The 20,588-nt window shown below is 50.2% G+C and overlaps 7 protein-coding genes across 7 annotated transcripts; 3 read left to right on the forward strand and 4 right to left on the reverse strand.

Annotated features, from left to right (window-relative positions):
* Window positions 1–177: 177 nt before the first annotated feature.
* On the reverse strand, window positions 178–4,853 carry BO87DRAFT_397518 (bifunctional K:H/Na:H antiporter NHX1; the record flags this gene model as incomplete). The annotated part of the gene is made up of 6 exons (XM_025625307.1): window positions 178–1,409; window positions 1,460–2,119; window positions 2,198–2,347; window positions 2,427–2,462; window positions 3,266–4,492; window positions 4,553–4,853. 6 exons carry the CDS (start codon window positions 4,851–4,853, stop codon window positions 178–180), a joined length of 3,606 nt encoding a protein of 1,201 aa, XP_025479345.1.
* A 799-nt stretch (window positions 4,854–5,652) lies between these two features.
* On the forward strand, window positions 5,653–6,700 carry BO87DRAFT_397519 (uncharacterized protein; the record flags this gene model as incomplete). Its single annotated transcript, XM_025625308.1, has 5 exons — window positions 5,653–5,695; window positions 5,889–5,942; window positions 6,066–6,147; window positions 6,326–6,411; window positions 6,441–6,700. 5 exons carry the CDS (start codon window positions 5,653–5,655, stop codon window positions 6,698–6,700), a joined length of 525 nt encoding a protein of 174 aa, XP_025479346.1.
* Window positions 6,701–6,833: 133 nt separating this feature from the next.
* On the reverse strand, window positions 6,834–9,279 carry steA (sexual development transcription factor SteA; the record flags this gene model as incomplete). Its single annotated transcript, XM_025619469.1, has 5 exons — window positions 6,834–7,086; window positions 7,144–7,227; window positions 7,344–8,879; window positions 8,944–9,043; window positions 9,156–9,279. 5 exons carry the CDS (start codon window positions 9,277–9,279, stop codon window positions 6,834–6,836), a joined length of 2,097 nt encoding a protein of 698 aa, XP_025479347.1.
* Window positions 9,280–11,202: 1,923 nt separating this feature from the next.
* On the forward strand, window positions 11,203–12,076 carry BO87DRAFT_387296 (uncharacterized protein; the record flags this gene model as incomplete). The annotated part of the gene is made up of 6 exons (XM_025624809.1): window positions 11,203–11,247; window positions 11,394–11,457; window positions 11,496–11,551; window positions 11,600–11,783; window positions 11,869–11,870; window positions 11,933–12,076. 6 exons carry the CDS (start codon window positions 11,203–11,205, stop codon window positions 12,074–12,076), a joined length of 495 nt encoding a protein of 164 aa, XP_025479348.1.
* Window positions 12,077–14,719: 2,643 nt separating this feature from the next.
* Window positions 14,720–17,431, reverse strand: BO87DRAFT_397523 (uncharacterized protein; the record flags this gene model as incomplete). The annotated part of the gene is made up of 11 exons (XM_025625309.1): window positions 14,720–14,891; window positions 14,991–15,161; window positions 15,193–15,285; window positions 15,371–15,497; window positions 15,533–15,572; window positions 15,785–15,867; window positions 16,026–16,032; window positions 16,376–16,437; window positions 16,746–16,812; window positions 17,201–17,295; window positions 17,362–17,431. The coding sequence occupies 11 exons, from the start codon at window positions 17,429–17,431 to the stop codon at window positions 14,720–14,722; spliced, it is 987 nt and encodes a 328-aa protein (XP_025479349.1).
* Window positions 17,432–17,833: 402 nt separating this feature from the next.
* BO87DRAFT_309392 (uncharacterized protein) lies at window positions 17,834–18,783 on the reverse strand (the record flags this gene model as incomplete). The annotated part of the gene is made up of 2 exons (XM_025619468.1): window positions 17,834–18,367; window positions 18,427–18,783. The coding sequence occupies 2 exons, from the start codon at window positions 18,781–18,783 to the stop codon at window positions 17,834–17,836; spliced, it is 891 nt and encodes a 296-aa protein (XP_025479350.1).
* Window positions 18,784–18,991: 208 nt separating this feature from the next.
* BO87DRAFT_459597 (1-(5-phosphoribosyl)-5- ((5-phosphoribosylamino)methylideneamino)imidazole-4-carboxamide isomerase HIS6) lies at window positions 18,992–20,248 on the forward strand. Its single transcript, XM_025628968.1, has 3 exons — window positions 18,992–19,402; window positions 19,552–19,738; window positions 19,849–20,248. Exons 1-3 carry the CDS (start codon window positions 19,103–19,105, stop codon window positions 20,130–20,132), a joined length of 771 nt encoding a protein of 256 aa, XP_025479351.1. The 5' UTR covers window positions 18,992–19,102; the 3' UTR covers window positions 20,133–20,248.
* Window positions 20,249–20,588: the final 340 nt, after the last annotated feature.

Consider the following 20,588-nt stretch of genomic DNA (forward strand, 5'->3'; position numbering starts at 1 on the left):
TACTCGCTACTGAACGCAACAGGGCGAGCTACAACCACCGACAGACCCCCAGGGGTCGAGCAGAAGGAACAACCATCCCAAAAATAGGAGGCTGGCAGAAGAAACAGTGGAACAGAAGTTGGAATCATGCATTATGAGTACACACAAGGTGGATAAAGGAAACGAATGGAGTATCATCTAAACAGCACCAGGCCCCTTGTGGTTTGACTGATCTAACAAAAGTCGAGGCTTGATATAATCTTCGTCCAACTGCCGGAACCACGCCGCGTGGTCCCCGGACGGTCCTCCCGAGAAGAGGTCTCGAATGGCATCGCGAGCACTCAGTCCAGTTTCGCGCCGGTTGGGCGAGGTATTGTTAGGGGGTGTGGTCTGCGACGGCTCCAAATATTGTTGAGGCTGGGACGGGGATCGCCTGAGGCGCGAGGTAGTCGGCGCCGGGGCGGACGGGGGAAGGTCGTCATCGGACGGCGCATCCTCGACATCAAGGTCAAATGCGTCCAATTGATCGGCGTCTGCAACACGGTTCTTTCCAGTAGTCCTCAAGCCAAACTCGTCCTCACTGGCCACATCGCTATCGCTGTGGCTGCGGGCGGCACCACCCAGCAGCGTGGCTGTCGACGTACGATCACGCCCTGAGTCTCTCTGGCTGTATGCGTTGGAATAGAGCCGGGCATGGCCTCGCGTACGGCCCGAGCCGGATGGAGGAGGACTGGGGCGACGGTTGTTGCCGCTCGAATAGCTGTTGTTCCGGTCTATATCGCCGCGCGGCACTCCGTCCAACGGAATGGTCGAGTCCATACGGCGAGGCGTGTATCCCAAGCCTGTATCAGAGCGTTTGTAGTAGGTGCCACCGTTGGTGACCTCGATGTCAAACTCATCATCCGACTCGATCTCTTCGACAACTCCAGTCCGGATTCCCAGAATCTCCAACATCCGGGCCGTCGTACCACCGAAAATGATGACGGTCAACACCACCACCACGAGAACAGTGGCTCGCAGCGCTGGGGCGTTGACGCCCTTCAGGCCCGCGGCCAGCGCAACACCGACAGCTCCGCGCAGACCTGCCCAGAAAAGCATTGCTTGATAAGCGAAGGGCAGCTCGTCAGCAACATCCATGCCGCGGCGACGGGCTCTGTAGCGGATGAACCAGTTGATCGCCTTGGACAGCGGGAACACCGCCAAGTAACGCGCAATGCAGATACCGAAAACGGCGACCAGGATAAAGAGAGGCTTGAACTGTAGATGTCTTTGGACGAGCAAGTCGAGTCCGAGATAGATGAAGATAAAGTTCTCCGACAACTGCGCCATCACTTGGAAGAGGTATTTCGTGGTGAGTTGGGTACGGCGCGACATGTTATAGTATGCATAGTGTTTGAGGGTGATTCCACAGAACAGAAGAGACACAATGCCTAAGAATGTCAGCTTGCTTCACACCATTGGTGAAAAGCACATCACTCACCAGACAAATAGACACCATTCGAGAAGAAGTAGCTGGCATAGGCGATAAGGACAATCAAGCAACTCTCAATCTTGGGCTGGCGGCGCACATGCGTGTACTTCAAGCCCAGAGCAGTCATGATACCGACGATGATACCCACCATCATACTTCCAAAGAAAACCAGCAAGAACACTCCAATAGCCTCGAACAAGTTCAAGAAAGTCAAGGAACCCGCATCACTGTCGGCGTACTTCTGCGCAGTCTCGAATAACACAATAGCGATGGCATCGTTCAAGATCGACTCGCCAAAAATGACCGTGTAGAGCTTCGGCTCGACTTTGTACAAGTTGAAGATAGCCAAGATGGTGACTGGATCCGTCGCCGACAGAGTCGCACCGACTGCGATGGCCTCAACGAAGGAAATATTCAACCCATCCAACGGAATTCTCGTCCAGACAAACAAGACCAATCCCAACACGATAGCAGAGATAAACGTTCCCGCGAATGCGAAGGTGAGAATGGTACCGATGTTTCGGAAGAAGTTCGCCTGGTGTAATTCGTAGCCCGACGCCAAAATAATCGGAGGAAGGAGAAGGTTGAAGAAGAATTGATAATCGAAAGTGACGCTATCCTGAATAGGTGACTCAGGACTCAACCGGATGATCAATCCGACGAACATGCCTAAAGTTATCCCAAATCCATGAGCGCCTGACCCTCACAGTATCCCAAAAGGAAACAACCAAGCTGCGATCGACGTACCCGCAAATATAGACAGTACTGTTTCATGAACCGCCTGAATCTTCTTCTGTTGGAGAATGTAACTCGTGAATAGCGCGAACATCAATAACATAATCAGGATGAAGAGCGCCCAGGAGCTGAAGAACTCCTTATCGCCGGTATCCGGAGCATCTGCTGTAAATCCGACATTGTCAGATCGAATGGCCAAGACCAGAGATAGAATATTTTGGAAGGAGTATAATGCGCGTACCATCATCGGGGTCCGTATCCGAATCCACAGCTCTCCCTGAAAAGCACGAGGTCGTTAGTGATCATTTTCGTTTCAAATTGCCCGACCGCGTATGCATCCATCACAAGGGGCCGCCGCCGCCTCCTCACAGAGGAAGCCCCAGGGATCTCTCAACCATCAACCCGAAGCTTGACATTCTCCTAACTGAACCACTGATATCGCATGGGAAATTGGAGACATACGGATTAGCTGGTGTAAAAAGTCGCCCATCACTTGGGTAGCCATTGTTTGGGGATATCCCTCGCAATCACGACGCGGATGACGGTTTAACGCCCAGCAGCGAGTCTCTGGTACGGGGACCAGGCACACATAATCTGCCGATCGCAAAAGACCTGACGGGAGGCAGAAAGGCGCAACAGCAGCGAAAAGCGAGAGACTGTAAAGATGTGTGAAGCGAAAGCTGGCATGAGTTGTAAGGGACAAGTATTCGTCAACGCCCGCCGGAGTCCCGCGTGGCCAAGACCCGTCGCTGTTCGGCCCGCTGATCCTCCTGGCGTGTGACGTCGCCTCAATAGAATGAACTATTGCTGGTTACTTACTTTTTGCCTACAATAACGGGTCTTTCTTTTTTCTACTATTCCTTCCACTTCGGCCTGGTGTTACAGATTATGATAACTCTCCATCAATGTGTAATATTACTATCATTGTGTCTGTTACTCCACCCCAATAATATAATTCCTACGATGAAACACTCACTCCCCTTGCCCCCTCGGTAAGCCTGCTGGTCAGCACTGCCGCCAGTACTGCCGCGCAACCCCCGAACCTCATCACCCACCCAACACTATCATCCCATGGCTCACCCCGAGGCTTCTGGAACGCCTTGAAAATCGCACTAGAAATCAGACTCGAGATGATTTGTGGCGCCGAGATGGCCACATTGTGCAGTCCGAGGATGATCCCTGCCTGTGCCAGATTTTCTTCCTCTTCCACTTCCCCTGCCTTTGTAGTTGAATTGGGTGATCCATTCTCCAGGTCTTGCTCGTCGGTATTGGCTCGGGCTGGTGTTCTCGTATCATCGCGAGGCTGCTCGGAGACTGCACCCCCATTCTGATGCCGCCGGATGCGACGCTCCGTGTCAATGCGGGAGACCTCCGCAGAGATTAGGGCAAAGGGTGCCCAAAGCGTCAATGCCCACGATATACCAACGATCCCGATAACCACCGTTGCCGCCTGGTAAGAATAGATGAAGAATGTGCTAAACATGCAGACAGCGAACAGGATGTGCGACATGAGCCACGCACGCCGAAGGGTAAATCCGGGGATCTGCAACTTCGCTAGCCACTTATTCTCTCCCGAATCGCCCTTATCGATTCCCAAGATGGGCGCGGGTGCTTCCATGGCAGTGCTAATTGAGGATGTAGACAGCCTTCTGTTGCCTAGGAAGGGCTCGTCCTCCGACTCACCTTCCGTAGGAGTGGGCTCAGAAGGAACAGCTGACTTGTAGGTAGGAACAACAAGGACAGGCAGCGTTAAGTTTGTCACAAATGAGATGATTGCGTAGACCAGCAGCGCAAATGTCCCAATTCTCGTAGCTTCTTCCCAAGCTTTGTTGATATCATCATCCGAGAGACCCGGGTGTCCATCGAAAATCGGATTCACAAAGAGCTGCCCGATATATGTCGTGGAATAGAAAAGGAAAGGGAACCAACCCACCCACGCGGCAAGTTGAACTTCGCACACCTTGGCAATCTCCGGCGGCAGGTGTTTGATCGACTTGAAGACGTGCTTGAAGAATGTCACAAGCCCAGGGTTCCCCGATGAGGGCGTGCCATCTAGACGGGGATCGCGTTCTTTAATGTATAAACAGCTGACCAGCAACGTTATCCCAAGTGCGACGGACGCCAATGCACAGAGGACTTTGAACTGTGTGTTTCCCAAAAACGGGAACCATTTAGGCAGGTCCATGTATCCAAAAATGTACCCAAGAATGTTACCAACGCCAGTGAGCCGACTAGCCCATGCATTGGCCGCCTCCTGCTGGTGCGAAGGGGCATTATCCACAATGAAACACCGGATGCCTGCCTGCACTGCAACCCAACAGTCACTTTAAGTTTGCAGACAGATAAGCGAAGCATAAGGAAACCTACCAGTATTTACAGAAAAGTCAAGGCAGTACATCAGGATGGTGGCCAGTACAATGACCACTGTCCGCGTTGCACTGGAGGCCGGATCAACACCGAAAAGGCCAAGGAAGCCTCCGGTCATCTCCTTGACCCAGGCGAGAGCAAGGAGAGAAATGACCGTCGCAATGCCGCCCACTACCATGAACGGCTTTCTCTTGCCCCATGATATGCGGCAATTGTCGCTGCAGATGCCGATATACGGCTGCACAAGGGTACCTGTGATAGGACCAGCAATCCAAACGAATGCAAGTAAAGCCTTGCTCATTCCGAGCGACAGGAGGTAGGGCTATGCTCAGGAAACATAATTAGCTCCCCTATTCCCACATACAGCCCTAGAAACGGTGATAGCTTACCGATCCATTCGACAGCTCAGTGGACCACACAACCTGAAGACTAGAACAACAACTCGTCAGCTTCGGGCAAAAGCCATACACCACACAGAAACAGTCCTTGACTAGATCGCCAACGGATCAGACTAGCCACCTACCCGCCGATGCTCAAAGTCAACAAAAACAGGTACCAGCTGCTCTTCGTCTCAGACAGAGGGTGAGCATCTCCAGCCCCGCTGGTCCCGTTATTATCTCCATTTCTTGACATCGAATGCACTTGATTATTGTCAGATGCTCCCACCAAGGGGGAAGTTTCGTCAGCGAACCGCTCATGCGTCTCTGGCATTTGATCTAGCTAAAAGCAGCGTTGCTGGACACAACGATCCCCTGTTAACAATCGGGGAATTCAAAAGAAGTTACCGCGCGTGTGTGTGATACGATCAGGTCTTCCTGCGTTAGTCATTCATGGGATAGAAAAGCCCCGAGGATAGCACACGCGGACTAGTAGCATATAAGATGATTAGAAGTGGATAGATAGACCCAAAGGTGTGGAAAGGCCGTGGTACACAAGCTAGTCCAGTATGGAATGCAACCGTTCTGTGGCTTCTTCCTGCCGGAGGTTGAAGCAAATGGTGGTGCAATATAGTGTGTGATAATCTCAAACAGGCTTTTGAAACGTGGTTGGATTCCTCAGGGTTCGGCAAGAGGTAGTAGTGAACACGCGAGTATGTATTTATGGAGAATGAAGCGCTCAGGGAGCAGTATCAGCAGATAGGAGGTATGGCACGAAGATCAACCCTTTGGGTTCCTAGTCTTGCACCATGCTAGGCGGACTATAAGAACAGCTCACTGCAGAGAAATAAAGAGGAGGCATTCCCGATGAATACGATGGGGGTGTCTTGGATGACGATACCTTGTAGAATCGGGTCGACGTCAGCAGGCCATGCACGTGATATAGCCCGATCTGGAAGCCGGGTCGAACGGGTCACGATTGGATCAGGCGGAGACACGCAGTCGTCTGACAGGTGACAAACATCCATCCCCTGACTTACTTTTACGGCTACTACTAGTCATTTAACAGCATGGGTTTCATTACCATTTGATTCATATCTATATGTATGTGCTCAACCTATGCACGCCCGTCACAGACACAAGAACCCATCTTCTCGGAATATCTATAATGGAAGAAGCTTCAAATCCAGACCCCCTTCTTGCATCCCCGCTTCAGGTGTGCCTGGAGAGCCGCAAAATATCCCACGAGCAAAGAAAAGTAGCCTTTTCAAGCTATATGCCCTTTATGATCAACCCTCATCTGTAATCCAACCCACCAAATATTCCCATCACCGCGATAAATGAAATAGTACAAGAAAGCCCATTATCAACATAGCACATAAACAAATAAAACCAGGAACCCGACCGAACAAAAGGAGACAACAAACAAACACAATTATGGGGTAGAGACAACAGCTTACCAACCCCGAGGAACGAACACATGTAACGCTTATTATGGACACCAAATCCAGACCGACCGCGAATAGGAAACAAAGGAAGATTCAATCCAAATCTGGAAGCAGCCCCGCCATCACCCGGGGGACAAGGCCGCAAAGCAGGAGACGACGTCCTGCAGGAAGCCAATAGCTGTCAACCGAGCCTCAGTGACGTGGCATCAACGTACAGGAGCCACAGGGCCGAACAGCGTACACTTGGCGATGCAATCAATCAAGAACGGAGTAAGGGACGTTTTGTATGCAGACACGCGCCCTCAACTCCTCGAGTTAATTAGTGAGAACAAACACAGTAGACGACCGAGGGTCGAGATGCAAAAGCATCAGTAAGGACTGAACAAAGCGAACAGAGTAATGTGTGACATGTCTGGCAAAGTATCGACCAGTTAGAGGTCCACCATGGCGCGTCACTCATAGCTGCTGCTGCAATAGTTGAGGCGCAATCATGTGAGGAGCGACCATTGTGGGCATAGCCGATGGCAGGGTCATAGCGGAGGGCATCGTGGTCATGCCAGGAACATTAACCATGGCACCTGAGACAGATTCAGACGGAGAAGATCCCTCCTCGGCTGAACCAAATCCGTTCTCGTCATTTTCCAGGTCTTCCTCGTGGCCAGAAAGGGGCTGCTGCCCATCCTGTTGAGCCTCGTGGATTCGACGGTGTCTGTAAGGCAGATTAGCATCCTGCAATCAATATCAAGTGAACATGCTGATAACTTACTGTGCCAGGTTATCCGATCGGGAGAATGCTTTGTTGCAGTAAGGACAAGGGTAGGGCCTCTCCTGGGTGTGTGTTCTCACGTGTCTGCATCCTTCATGTTAGTCGGCGGTTACAGAAACAATGGCTTTGAGGCTTCCGCCGATCCCTTCAGGAACCCGAACCAATTGGGAAGCTCATAAAAATAGAAATTTGCAGCTTACCGTTTCAAATGTTCTAATCTCTTGAAGAGGCGTCCGCATGATGGAATGGGGCAGGAGTGTGACTTCTGCGGGTAGGGGCCGAGCTCCATCATGGTAGCGCTCCGAGCACGACGGATGGGACCGTATCGGTCATTCTTACTCGTCGCACTGTTCTGGACAGATGAATCTAGCGCCTCACCGCTAGGGAGAGGCGCTAAGTCATCTGGTTGATTTGCAAGAGCCAAGGTACCCTGCTCGGGGTTTTCTTCGAGACTCGGCAGCGGGGTGCCGTTGCGGGACATCTCATGCAGCAGGTTCTTCTGGGGAAGGACTGCAGCGCGATAACCATTGGCAGCCCTGAAAGACTGATCATGATGAGACTCATCCACCTCCGCTACCGGAGCCACCGAGCTAGAGACTGAGCGACGAAGGTCGCTGGGTTTATGGGCAGCGTACGCAACAGCTTGGTTCGGTGCACTAGTCACCTGGGGGTGCGGCCCAGCGCCAACGCTGGTGATACTCAGTGGTATCGAAGACCGCCGCCTACGTTGCTTGTATGTAGGAGAGCCTTCGATGACCGAGTAGACATTTGAAGGGAAAGTTCTTGCAGGCGCCGGGTAGTGCGCATGGACAAGGTTAGACGGGGGTAGCTGCATCATTGGATTGAAGTGGGTTGCGGAAGAAATATCGGGGATGGCGGTGTAGAGACCGGTGTCTTCGTTAGCGATGTATGCCGGTTCAGCTCCAAGGTGGGAGCTGTGCTGAGGAGGTGTAACAGGCTCGAACGATAGACCCCGGTTGCTGTAGTCCTCGTATTGAGACGAAACGAACGATGGCGCCGGCGAGTATTCGACGAAGGTGGGCATGGAGGCATGGCGCTGGTGTAGACGAGCAATGGGCATGCCATTGCGGTCGTATTGAATGTGCCCGTATTCGGCTTCGCGCTTAATAACGCTCTGGGCCAGGGTGGTGGGCATAGGAACTGGGTTGTACATCGCCGGATTGCCCGACTCGTCCGGGAGAAGGGGTAGCGCCGGGGGAGCCATCTGGGGAGCCATCTGGGGAGGAGGCATAGCGTCAACGGTCCGAACCACTGGGGATGCGGGTTGGCCATATGTCGTACTTGCGTGTGCAGCAAACGATGAGGAATTTGCTTGTTGTGCCTTTGTGAGTTGTTCATACAGCGACTGGGATGAATCGAACTCGAAAGACAGAGCAGGCTCGCTGACCGCAACCGTGGTCGCCTCCTGCCCCATTTTCTCCCGCTTCAGATCACGTTCCAACGCATCGAGAAACAGCCGATCGTGTGGCACACTGTACCAGTAGAAGACTTTCTGCTTTTTCTGGGTTCGAATGCAATTGTTCTTGTAGAGGAAGTCGAGGAACGGGCTCTTGGGTTCTTCTAGAGTAGCATCAGTTCCGGCCTTGAGGTTTCGCAAGTCCGAGAAGATACCCTCCTCGAACTTCTTCGAATTCTTCACGGGGCGCCCGAAGGCCTGGAATCTGAATGCGAGGCATCTGACGATGTCGGTTCCGGAGATGTGAAAGAGATTACTCCTATGGCGAATCAGTTTAGGTGTTCTTTGATCAACTGCATGGCATTGCGACGATCGCAACTAACCATAAGACGCAAGAGATGTAGTCGCCAGTGGGAAGCAAGAAGCGCCGGATGAGTTGATCTGCATGCCAGTCCACTGGCGCCGAGAGGAGAAAGTATTTGACTATACCAGAGATAGACCATTAGTCAGGAGTTCATCAAAGGGCCTGGGTTGAAGGCACTGGAAAGCCAGACTGAAGCTACAGGCGTTGTAAGCATCGCAAAGGAAAACGTACGATTGTCAACCTGCTGCAGCGCGACTTGAGCGTCATGTGGAAGGCTTTGCTGGGCCTCAGTGGAAAGCATAAACGTCTCCGGCTTTTGGGGGGGTGCCATAGGGGCACCGTGTTGGGAATACATAGCGGATGTGATACAGTAGTCTGTCGGGGAATCAGTCAAATCTTAAAACAACGGTTTGCTTGCAAGCATAAGCGCGAACAAAGAAGAGCGCCATGGAAGCGGCAAGTGGACGGTGTCACAGAGCACCGGTTGGGCAGAGCAAGGAGTTACGCACAGTCACAACACCCGGTTAGGAAAGCGGACAAACAACCACTCGCAAGGAATCAAGGGGAGCGATCTCGGAGGATTGAATGCTATATAAAGATAGAAACAGGTTTGGATATAGGGTGTTCGACGACGGGATCGTGAAACACAAAAGGGTTATCCAAACACAGCTGATGGGTAGGAAAAAAGAGGTGCCAGCCTCTTGTATGGATAGAGTAGCAAGCAAGTAGTAGTTAGGCGCTGACGTTGTGCCGACCCTCGTCAACAAAGGGCAAATGAAAGGCAGTGAGAAAGAGAGAGAGCAACAGAGAGTTGAACTGGGCCAGCCCGATTACAAGTCCCTTGGGTTGAGATAACTCGCACGGCGAAGATGGGGATGTGAACTGAAACGAAAGGAGGTGAAGAAGAGGGGGAAGGACGAAGTAAAAATGGAAGAAGAAAAACAAGAGATGCCAGTCGCGATGGGGAAGAGTAGGAGGGGAAGGGGAAGAGAGGAAGAGGAAGAAGTGGAGGGATGAAGTAGGGACTTGCTTTTTTACAGCAGAGATGAGGTACAGATCAAGTATGGAAGGGCAGTCGGTAACCGGTAATAATAATGCCAATCGATAAAATAATAATCTAACAATAAATAATAAAATCGGGAAAAAGAACAATAATAATTTTAAACGACCAGCCAGTGTCGAGAGACGGAGACTTTGGGTCTGGGAGGAGGAATTCAGGGAGCGCCGCCGACCGAGACCCGCGGATCGAGTCGCCCACTTCTGGAGTCTCTCTTTTCTACTACTTTCTTCTCTCCCTCCTGGGCGGCTTGACTAAGTTACTTACTTAGTTGGTTGGGCTCCGGGATACGCGCACGGCGAAAAAGTAGGGCTTTTTTTTACCCACTGAGTAAAGAATAGGAAAATATAAGTGGAGACTGGCGCCAGGGACCGACTTCAGGGCAGGGGGAAAAGGAAGAAATAAAAAATTAAAAAAGAATATTTCAGAGTAAATAAAATAAAATAATAATATAATAACAAAAGAGGAGGAAAAAAGAGGACAGAAAGTCTGAGAGAGCCTAAGGGCAGAAAGAGGAGAGAGAAGAGAGAAAGAGAGGAGAGAGAGGGCCCCCCCGGTAATCAAATCACGCGATACAAGAATTATACACGTATGGTAAAAAGGGCTGCTCCCTGAAGTAACCTCCCCCCAGGACCGATTATCCTGCTATTTGCTTCTCTCAGCAGCGAAATCACACCTCCAAAAAGTGGGGTCAATGGTAAGATATTTAGGTATCCAAACGGTCAGGTACCAGGACGATAACCAGATTACCAGACAGTGGGGCTGCCGCCGACTTCCAAAGATTCCAATCCATCCCATCCGTTAGTGATTTTTTGTTGCCGGGCCCGCCTCCCTCTTGGGTTAGTCCACCTCAATCGTTGCTAAACTTATTCATAGAAACCTGCTGGAAGGTGGTGAGAGCATTCAGTACGGAGTAAGTTATCTTGTTAAGTAGTTCAACTTACTAGTCAGTTGATTTTCTGGTCGGTCATACCAACATTGAAATGAGAAAAAAAAAGGAAAAAGGAAATAAGAAATTCTCCAGTTGAAAGGGCCTCTAGTACTACATACTAACTCACATATACTACAAAATAATCATCCTACACACCCTGTCTCTTCCTGCAGCTTGCAATCATACACCCCAAAGGTTTAAGCCAATCCCATTGATTCTGTGGGGTAGCCTACCTGCTCCGACTTGGCGACTGTTAATTTGAAGAGCGCTTCCTGAAGATATCTTACATCATGGGCCGCGCGATATTTACTGGCTTTCTGCTATGTGTGGGGAAGGTGTGGCTAACCTTACACAGAAGAAAGGGAATGGGCAAACAGAACATGTAAAAGTGGAGTTGGTCCGGTAGCCTAGGCACCTCCATGATGGATCATGGGTATCCGACGACCTGACTGTTGGGAATTCGGATTTGCAACCAAAATAGGATATCAATTTGCTTTCTGTGTGGACAAAATTCCTTGAGTGGGATCCAGGGAGCCTTAACACAAGTAAGCTCTATCTCTTGGCATCCCGATATTACTACCAGAAGCTTTTGGAAAAGGGGAAATCAGGAGAAGCGTTCCCCTCCGTGGTGTAGTAAGAGTAAGTCTTGTGTAGTAAGTAGTTGTACACCACCAGATATGCACATAGGCGCGCACGGGCGATGTACCCTCCTCTTTCTCAACCTACTTAGGCGACGATTTATTTGGGGGCCTCATTCTTCTTGGGGGCCATTTGCCAGGTCTCCAGCCTATCCAAGCATTGCACACATACACAGACACAACCCAACCCACCATTGACACTAGCACTGCATATCACACAGCCAGCGGCTATGGTAAGTGGGAAGTCACATCGAATAAGAACGAGAAGATGCGGGTTGCTTAACCGCCCAATTCATCGCTACCAACCTTCTTCTACAGTAGTAAGTAGTCCACTACCCTTCCTTCTTCTTTTTTTCTTCTTTTTTTACACCCTTTGTGCCAGCAATGCTACCCGCTTGGTCAAGGCATGGAAATGAAATCACAAACCAAGGCGCCTCGCTGGGTTTGCCGCCCTGGGTGGAACCAAGAAAAGGCCACAACGCCAAGCCTGCACACCCGATCAAACTGGCGCGGGAAACAATCTTGAAGCATTCGCCCCTTGTTTCAGAATTCTGGTGAGCGCTTACTACTCCGCCAATGGCTGGCATGGATTATCCCTTCCAACCCACAATTTTCAGTGGCCCCAATTGAACTGAGAGAAGCAATATCCACTTTCCAGTCGTGGTAGTGTGCCTTTCTCTCTCTCTCTCTGTGAGATAGGTTTGTTTACCCTTGCCTACTTACTTACCTGTATGTGACTACTGTAGCTACAGTATGACTAGTAGACTAGTAGGGGGTAGCTAGTAATAGCCCATCCATCCATCCAACTATCCATCCATTACCTTTGTTTTGTGTTTGTTCCAGCAACACAGTATGACAAAGGCTTCCAACCTGCTTCTTCAATGTGTGGTTGGATAACTGGCGGCTATGCCATGCTATTGTCATATGCAAATGATTGCCTGGTGTAGCATAGCATGGCATGGCAATGGCAGTGTTGTATTACTTACTTGTCATGAGCTCATCTGATTGTCAGACTAGTCATGCACCAGTACCACCGCCCAGTTTCTGTCCAACAGGCGAATTACATGCAGGGTTGTTATGCGGGTTTCCGAAGTAGTATCTAACTAGTAGAAACTCTTCAGGGCAACAGAAATTGACGGCACCAAAAATAAATCGACTGACTGATCTTACGTGATGACCAGCTTGATCGTGGCGCACAACGATGTACAGTCCTTGGTATTGTTCATTTGTAGATAGTAGTTCCAGAGTAGATAGTAGCCTCTTGGGAAGTCTACCGAATTAGTGGGACAGTATGATATGTTTTGCCTCCCTTCGGCTTGCATATGGCCCTCCTTTGTTTGGGAAGATCAAGGGTACCGATGGAGGAGGTCACTCGGCCAGGCAGTGCTTACACACATGTACATACATTTCCAAAAGCATGGTGGGCTTAGCTGCTCAAAGATAGGAATAGCCTACAGCCCAAAACGCCACTGCCACCAAGGGACGCATGACCGGTGATATTTGCCGCTCAAGGCTGGTTGAGGGGGTCACTTAAGATAGTAGTAGTTGGGAAAGTAAACCCCGGCAAGTTGGTAAGTACCTACTTAGTAGGTACTTTCTGCCCTTTGATTGTCTTTGGACGTATATAACTGCTCAAGATGATCAATCACAATCACCATCATAGCGGCAAGCGCTACGCCCATTGGCCCACCAACCATACCCTCCAAATAAAGATTAATATCGGATACAAATTATCACGATCGACTAAATCACATTCACCTGACTCTTTCACAAGATACAGACAACGATCTAAATTAAATCGCACACAGTATGAGGGGCCCGATTACCCGAGCTCAATTTTGAGACATCAAGGTTTGGTCCGTGTGCATCAATATAGTGCACTTCGATATTGGGATCGTGCTTTATTGGGTATGTTCCTAACTCTAAGAACATCAAGATCGTCCTCGTCGTCTGAATTCATAGATGCCTGATGATATTATCACTGGTATGTCAGAGATGACATAATGATCGCCTGAGTCACATACCAGGCTGAATCACTGTAGCAGGATAGGAAACAAGCGCGGGTAATGTGGCAATCTATGTTTCGTGACCCGAGCTGACCCATTTGTTTGACGCGATCACAATGACAAATCTGAAAGCAATTGTTTGCTAGGTAATCTGGGAGAGAAAAGGCGGTGATGCGAAAAATGAGGTCTAGCCGGTTTAACCCCGGAGCATGCCATCATACGGTCAGGACGTTGAGCATCAGGGGTGATCTGCGCAATCCAAAGGATGGATGCGAAAACGGCGAAGCTTAGTCGCCAAGGCTTAACAGCCCAATTCTTGTGGTATCCATGGTAGGATGTGTCTTCCGAAAGTCAGTCCGAAGTGTGCCGTAAGGCCATTGATTGCCCCCTGTACTGTACTTCCTCCACTTCAGCCCGTTCAAGGAGGTTAAGATGGCTAGTATAGTCGGTATGCTGGTTATAGAGGCATACTTAGTGCAGCGGTGCTGGGATTGTCAGGCGGTCATTGGTCCGATCGTCAAGATCTTTATGTAAGTAGTAGTCTACTCCACAGTCTCGGCCGAATTTTGAATGTCCGCAGAGAAAGAGAGAAAGACCTACAGAGATAGTCACCGTGCACTGTGCAGACTACAACGACTGCGTGTGCTGGGCAAATAAAAAAGGGGGTGCATCATGGGTATGCCGGTCAGGAGAGGTCAGGGACCACCAAGAAAACACAAAAATAGACAGGCTGATATCTGAGCACTGTCATCGATCAGGGTCGGTGGGAAGAGACCCCTTGCTACCCATGATAAATTCTCCGAAGACCCAGTCAAAAATGCCGGAGGCTGGTTGCTGCATTTGGGAGAAGTCCGAAAGACCGAGCATCCCGAGAGGGCGCCGATAGCTCGCACCCATACACATTTAGAGTTATCCAAAGCCATGTCTTTTAGTCTGGACGCCTCTTCGGAGCAGACTACGTAAGTTCTCACGATATCTCGCAATAGTTCTCGGAGTTGTTGCGAAACAATGTGGAAGAACGGCGTAAGGATGGGGATTAGGATGGAGTTAGGATGGAGTCGGGATGGCTCGAATCCAGTAGCAACAGTCGGAAGCATAGCGAGACTAAGGTTAGCATAGCAAATAGTGCCAGTAGATAGTACTCCAATACCCCATCGAAGATGCTAAGTGGTATTAAGGACAACTTGGAAACTCAAGCTCTCCCCTGACGGTTGAATCCTTCCAGACCCTAAGTGGGTGGCAACCAGGCCGGAATGGGCAATTGTGCCTGGATTCCATGGGGTTCTCGATGGAGACCTAATGGGGCCATAAATTACGGCCGCCTCTGCCGGCTTGCTGACCACAAGGTCGCAATTGGTAAAGCCGGCATTAGCTCGTTATTTAGTGACTTAGTGGTAAGTTAGTTCAGAAAAAGACCATTCTACTTTGACTTACCCTTTCTGTCCTGCTGCGAAGAAGAAAGGTCGCATTTCCAGCAAGGGAAGGCTTGGCCCGCTCTCTGTGCAACGGGCCTGGGTTTGATCGTCAGGCCTGAAACCATCTAGAAAAGTCCAGCACTGTTCCAACTTCCGGCATCCGTCACTGCCAGGACCACCCGGGCAACATCTATCTCTTACTGAATGAGTCTGTGCCGCACTCGGCCTCGGCCTGTACTGCTATCTGTCGGGGATATGAGATAGGAAGCTCAGGGCGATCAAACAGAGGCCGGACCAACGCTAGGTCCATCTTTCTACATCTCTACCTTCTGTTCTGGTGATAGCTTGTGTCTCGTATCTAGCGATGCAGCTAAGCTGGAGTAGTGTCCAAGATGAAACCTCCCGGCCTGACTCGAGAACGTGCGGGGGAGCTTAGAGGTCGCGTCCATCCGGCTTCTGTTTACAACTGTCAGCTCCTTAGTGGAATGCGTAGCGAATGCGCCGTCCCCATGCTGATCCTCCCAGCCTGATACATATCTATCTCTTCCGGATGGCCGATACGTTCATTGGTTAGTAGGCCAGCTTGGTCGGTCTCTTTCACCTAGGATTTCGCACATACAATAGTCGCTTGTTGACGACAGTCGTACTATCCCACAAACTGATATAAATCCGTGAATCATGCCAATAAGCCTCCGAGACCCAAGACAATAACATTGGCTCCCTGGAGAATCTCGCTCCGCCAGTAACCAAATGAAATGGCCGGATATATCGGAATGGAGATGATCAGCGGCCTTATTCTCTACCCGTTTAAACCTCGGGTTTTGGGATTAGCCTATATTCTATATGGCGACCAACGGAGAAAGCTGGAATTCCGTGTCCGCGAATCCACCTCTTTCCTCTAAAGTTTCTGCCCAGGCCATAGATCGATCAGCTAGCTTGCCCTTGTCTCTCGATCCTCCACATTGTTGACTTCTCGATATTGAGGACCACAGATGACTTTTTTCCATCATACCTGTCTACTAAGGTGAAAAGATATCCATGGGCCTAATCACACCAGCTATCTAGTGCATTGTCAAGATGCCAAGCAGGTAGGTTAGCACTAAGAGCGGGGATTACGCATTTTTTTCCCACGTTCCTGCATGAAGGATCATATAGCGGCATTTTCTGTCACTAGACATGGATACTCCAAATCCGCATCATGCTATCAACAACAACACGCTATAGACACCAATCCGGCTTCATGCGCGATTCGGTGGACTTCCGCTTAAAGGGGTGATAAATGCCAAGTGTAGTCGGCAATGATCCAGGTCCAGCTTGCACGATATCGTCTAGACTTCTCCAGAAGGCACCAACCACCCTGTATCTACGGGTTACGACTCAGACCTCTGACTCGTACTAAGCGACATTTCCAAGCGATTCCGGTGCAAGTGTCAAAGTACACTGCTCGGAATGGTTACGTGCAGAATCTGAAACGACGAAGATGTCTCCCTGTCCCGCCTCATGGCTTGTGGTTCGTGCAAAGGCACGAGCATGCAGAATTAAGTGGGAGATGACTAACAAAACCGGATGGATGCATGACAATAATGGGAACTATTATTGACGCCTTAGCAATTCGCATCAATTTTTTTTTCTCCTTTTGCGGCTTCTCCATTCCCCTTCACGGCAGCGGTACCTGAACTAGAGAATTGGAACCACGGAACCGCTATTGCACTAACCTAATAATATCGGATTATTCATGCAGGTACCCTGGTACACCGGAACTAGATAAGCAGACAGAGGAACTGCCTGAGGGTGGGACGTTTATCCGCTAGTAGCAGATCGGTGTGCCTGTAGCCGCAGAACTGGCAAACTCAATCATATCAGACTGGCAAACTCCTAGTCCTTATTAGGCTGGCTTAAACCGATGCCGAGCTAGAGATGGAAAAAAAAGGAGTATGACTGATCAGATGAGAAGCTAGGTTTCTCAACTCAACATTTGGTGAGCGCTACTACAGGAGAGAACTGACGTGTACCTTGATAGTAGTTCTCCAAGGAATCGAGCTAAAAAGTACTAAAAGTCTTGTTTACAGTCGGTTCATGCGACGCCCTTTCACCGGGTGTCTCTATACGGGATGGGGACGTTCTATTTTTGCTCGATAAGAGACTGGACGCTTTCTAAGATCTATCTATCTAGGATGACTCGTGCTTCAGCTGTTTATAGACAGCACCTAGCAACTAAAACTGGCCAACCTCTGGGGTATTCTCATGTCGGTCGACCTTCTCAAACGTCCTAAGGCCATAGGCTGTCTCAGAATTGGGGGTCTCGTCCTCAAACCTTAGCTCGACTCGGGGATATCACCGTATTCGGAACAGCGTGCTCGGTCTCACACATAGTTTGGTGCTATTGGAACGTGCTTCGCACACTGTCTTAAGGCGTTTCGGGGAATAAGGTTTGAGCGGGCAAATCAGAAGTTTCAGCATTGAATCAAGGCTGCAGCCAGCATGGACGCCGGGGCCATCTCGACGTCCTCAATACGAGCGGGCGCATCGTTCTGCTCTCCCCTTTGTTGCGGCACTTCGAGGACTCCATCCCGACCTATCACAGCAGTCTGGACACGGTAAACCTTCACAAAGGGGTCGGGGCGTGTTCGTGAAACAGCCGAAGAACAAGAGGAAGGCGAAGGATTGACAGAAAGTTCCTCATGTAAAGAAACAGACTACAACCCCTCTTCCGGTAAGCATTACTGGGGCTAGGATACGCTCGACAGCCAATCCACGTCGAATCAGGGCGGCGCGCTCTGGGCGCGCACGGGACGTAAAGGGATCTGACTGGGAGTGGTGTCAGGCGTGGCTAGTACTGCCATTCATGGCTCTCAGGCAGGCCTAGCGACGTCCTCTGCCCCTGCCCTTGCCCTTTGTCGTGCGGCGCGGGCCTTGAATGGCGGCCACGTCACGCTTGCTCAGGTTCAAAGCACCACCCGCAAATTTTCCGATAGAAGCACCTCCGACACCGCGCTCCCGACGCTTGGTGCTGGCTGGGTTTGATTTCGGTGCGGGCTTCTCGAGAATGATACCGTTCTCCTTGGCTTCACGTCGGCGCCTATCTTCCTTCATTTCCGCCTTCTCCTTGATGCCTCTTCTGTGCGCTGTGGGCATTTTCTGCTTATACAGAGACGCCTTTGCCCCCAGTTCCTGCATTCTTAGATCAAGAGCCTTGATTCGATTTTTACCGGTTGGCGCGAGCTCATTCGCCGACTCGAGCAGATGGGACTCCTTCAGAAGCCGTTGCAAGGCGAGATCATTCTTCAAATTATCCGCATCTATGGCGTCCTCCTCCTCATCATCGTCGCTCTTTTCCTTCTTGGCCTTCTTTTTTGCCGGCTTCGGTTCTTCGGAATACGAGGGTGGTTTCGAGGTCTAGTAAAGGCGAATTAGCAAAGAAAACATAACAGCACACGCATAACTCGTAGACATACCATAAACGCCTTACGCGCCTTCTTATCCAACAAATCCTGGCTCTTGATATCGCGATGCTCAACCACCTCAACCGGAGCCTCGTCTTCCTCTCCGGAAAGACCATCCCAATCAGAGCCCGATTCAGATCCCTCCTCAAAATCTTCATCCTCACTGTCTTCTTCATCCGACTCATCACCACGAGTCACCTGGCCCCCAGGCACCTCCAACGGCTGGAACTGCGCCTCAAAGAATTTGCGAAAAATATCCGTAGCAGACGCATCAGTCGTCTCGGTCTGTGGCGTCGTCTTCTCCTCCTCCTCATCCACCTTCGTAGTCCTAGAGACAACAGCAGCGTCTCTCTTGCGCTTTCCGACCATTTTCAATTGCTTGTGCTGCTGCTATAAACCAAACAATAAAATGCTGAACGACCAAACCACTCGTCCCGGCGGAAAAAAATAATGCGCGCGATAAGTGACGACTTTGCCGTAAAACCAACCGGCTTATGTAACCCACCTATTCTCCATACTGTATAATTCCCATCACGTGCAGATAAGATAACCCGCGCAACCCCTCGTCGGATTTCCACAAAACCGTGGGGGGAATAGATAGAGTCATTCATTCATTCACGACAGTACTGATCAGACACACGAATTGAGTGACTTGTGGTGGACACGTCAGAGGATACATTCTATCAAAATGACCAAATTCCGTCCCTGCATTGATTTACACTCCGGCCAGGTGAAGCAAATAGTGGGCGGAACGTTGAGCAGTGTTGCGGCGGACCTGAAGACGAATTATGTGTCGAAGTTGCCGGCCAGTCACTATGCGGAATTGTATAGGAAGAATGATTTGAGAGGTGGACATGTTGTTATGCTCGGTCCGGGCAATGATGAGGCTGCTAAGGAGGCGTTGAGGACCTGGCCTGCTGGGTTGCAGGTTGCGGGGGGCATTACGGATCAGAATGCGAAGTATTGGGTTGAGATGGGGGCTGAGAAGGTTAGTTCTTTCTCCTTTTTCTTTGGGGTTTTGGGGTTGGGTTTGTGGGTGTGGATGGATGAATTGGGGGTTGGGGGTTGGGTGTTGCTTTGGTTTGGAGGTTTAGAGTGTGTTGTTGTGCAGTGTAATGGCTAATGTTGCAATTGCAGGTTATCATCACATCGTTCCTCTTCCCGGAGGGCAAGTTCTCTCTTGAAAGGCTGCAGTCTGTTCTTGCTGCGCTGGATGGTGACAGGTCTAAGCTGGTCTTGGACCTGAGCTGCAGGAAGAAGGATAATACGTGGTTTGTGGCTATGAATCGCTGGCAGACGATTACTGAGATGGAGATTACGCAAGGTAAGCATGAAATCTTGGCTTTGGATTGAAGGTTTTGTGGTTATGGCTTTGCTTTCTCTGTTCCCTCGCTGTGATTACAGTCATTGTATGAATACAACTGACCGAAGCAGAATCAATTGCGCTCTTGGAGCCCTACTGTTCCGAGTTCCTCATTCACGCTGCAGATGTTGAGGGTCTGCAACAGGGCGTTGATGAGGAGCTCGTGTCTAAGCTGTCCCAGTGGTGTACTATCCCTGTCACCTATGCCGGAGGTGCTCGGAATCTCCAGGATCTGGAGAAGGTTCACGTCAGCAGTCAAGGGAAGGTGGATTTGACGATTGGGAGTGCGTTGGATATCTTTGGTGGATCTGGGGTAACGTTTGATGAGTGTATAGAATGGAACAAGACGCATTAGGGTGTGGTTGTTGGATTAAAGAGGGTTGGTTGTGGGTGAAAATAGACGTGAGACATGGCAGATGATGTATATATATTCCAGTTAAGAACATGATCATTGAGGACATGAATGAAACCAATACTACACTACTTCTAACACACCTCGCATATTCAAAGAACAACACCTCACAAGATCTAAAAAACCCCTTACCCTATACTATAAGTTGAAAGACCCAATCCCCTGACGGGACAAAGTATAACCATCCAGTGCAACACCATGACGCGGACAACAAGTCTCGACACATAACCGCCCGCCCCAAACCGGCTTAGCGCCAACACACCGGAGGTCTCCACCGGCACCTGCGATCCTCGACATCATCCAACGACATCAACGGCCTCATCCCCCCTCTCAACGGCAGCCTGGACAGGCAATTTGAAAGTTCCATCACTCTTTTATCCGTGTCAGCGATCAATACAT

Source organism: Aspergillus neoniger, assembly GCF_003184625.1.
Source record: "Aspergillus neoniger CBS 115656 unplaced genomic scaffold BO87scaffold_18, whole genome shotgun sequence".
NCBI classification, from domain to species: Eukaryota; Fungi; Ascomycota; class Eurotiomycetes; order Eurotiales; family Aspergillaceae; genus Aspergillus; species Aspergillus neoniger.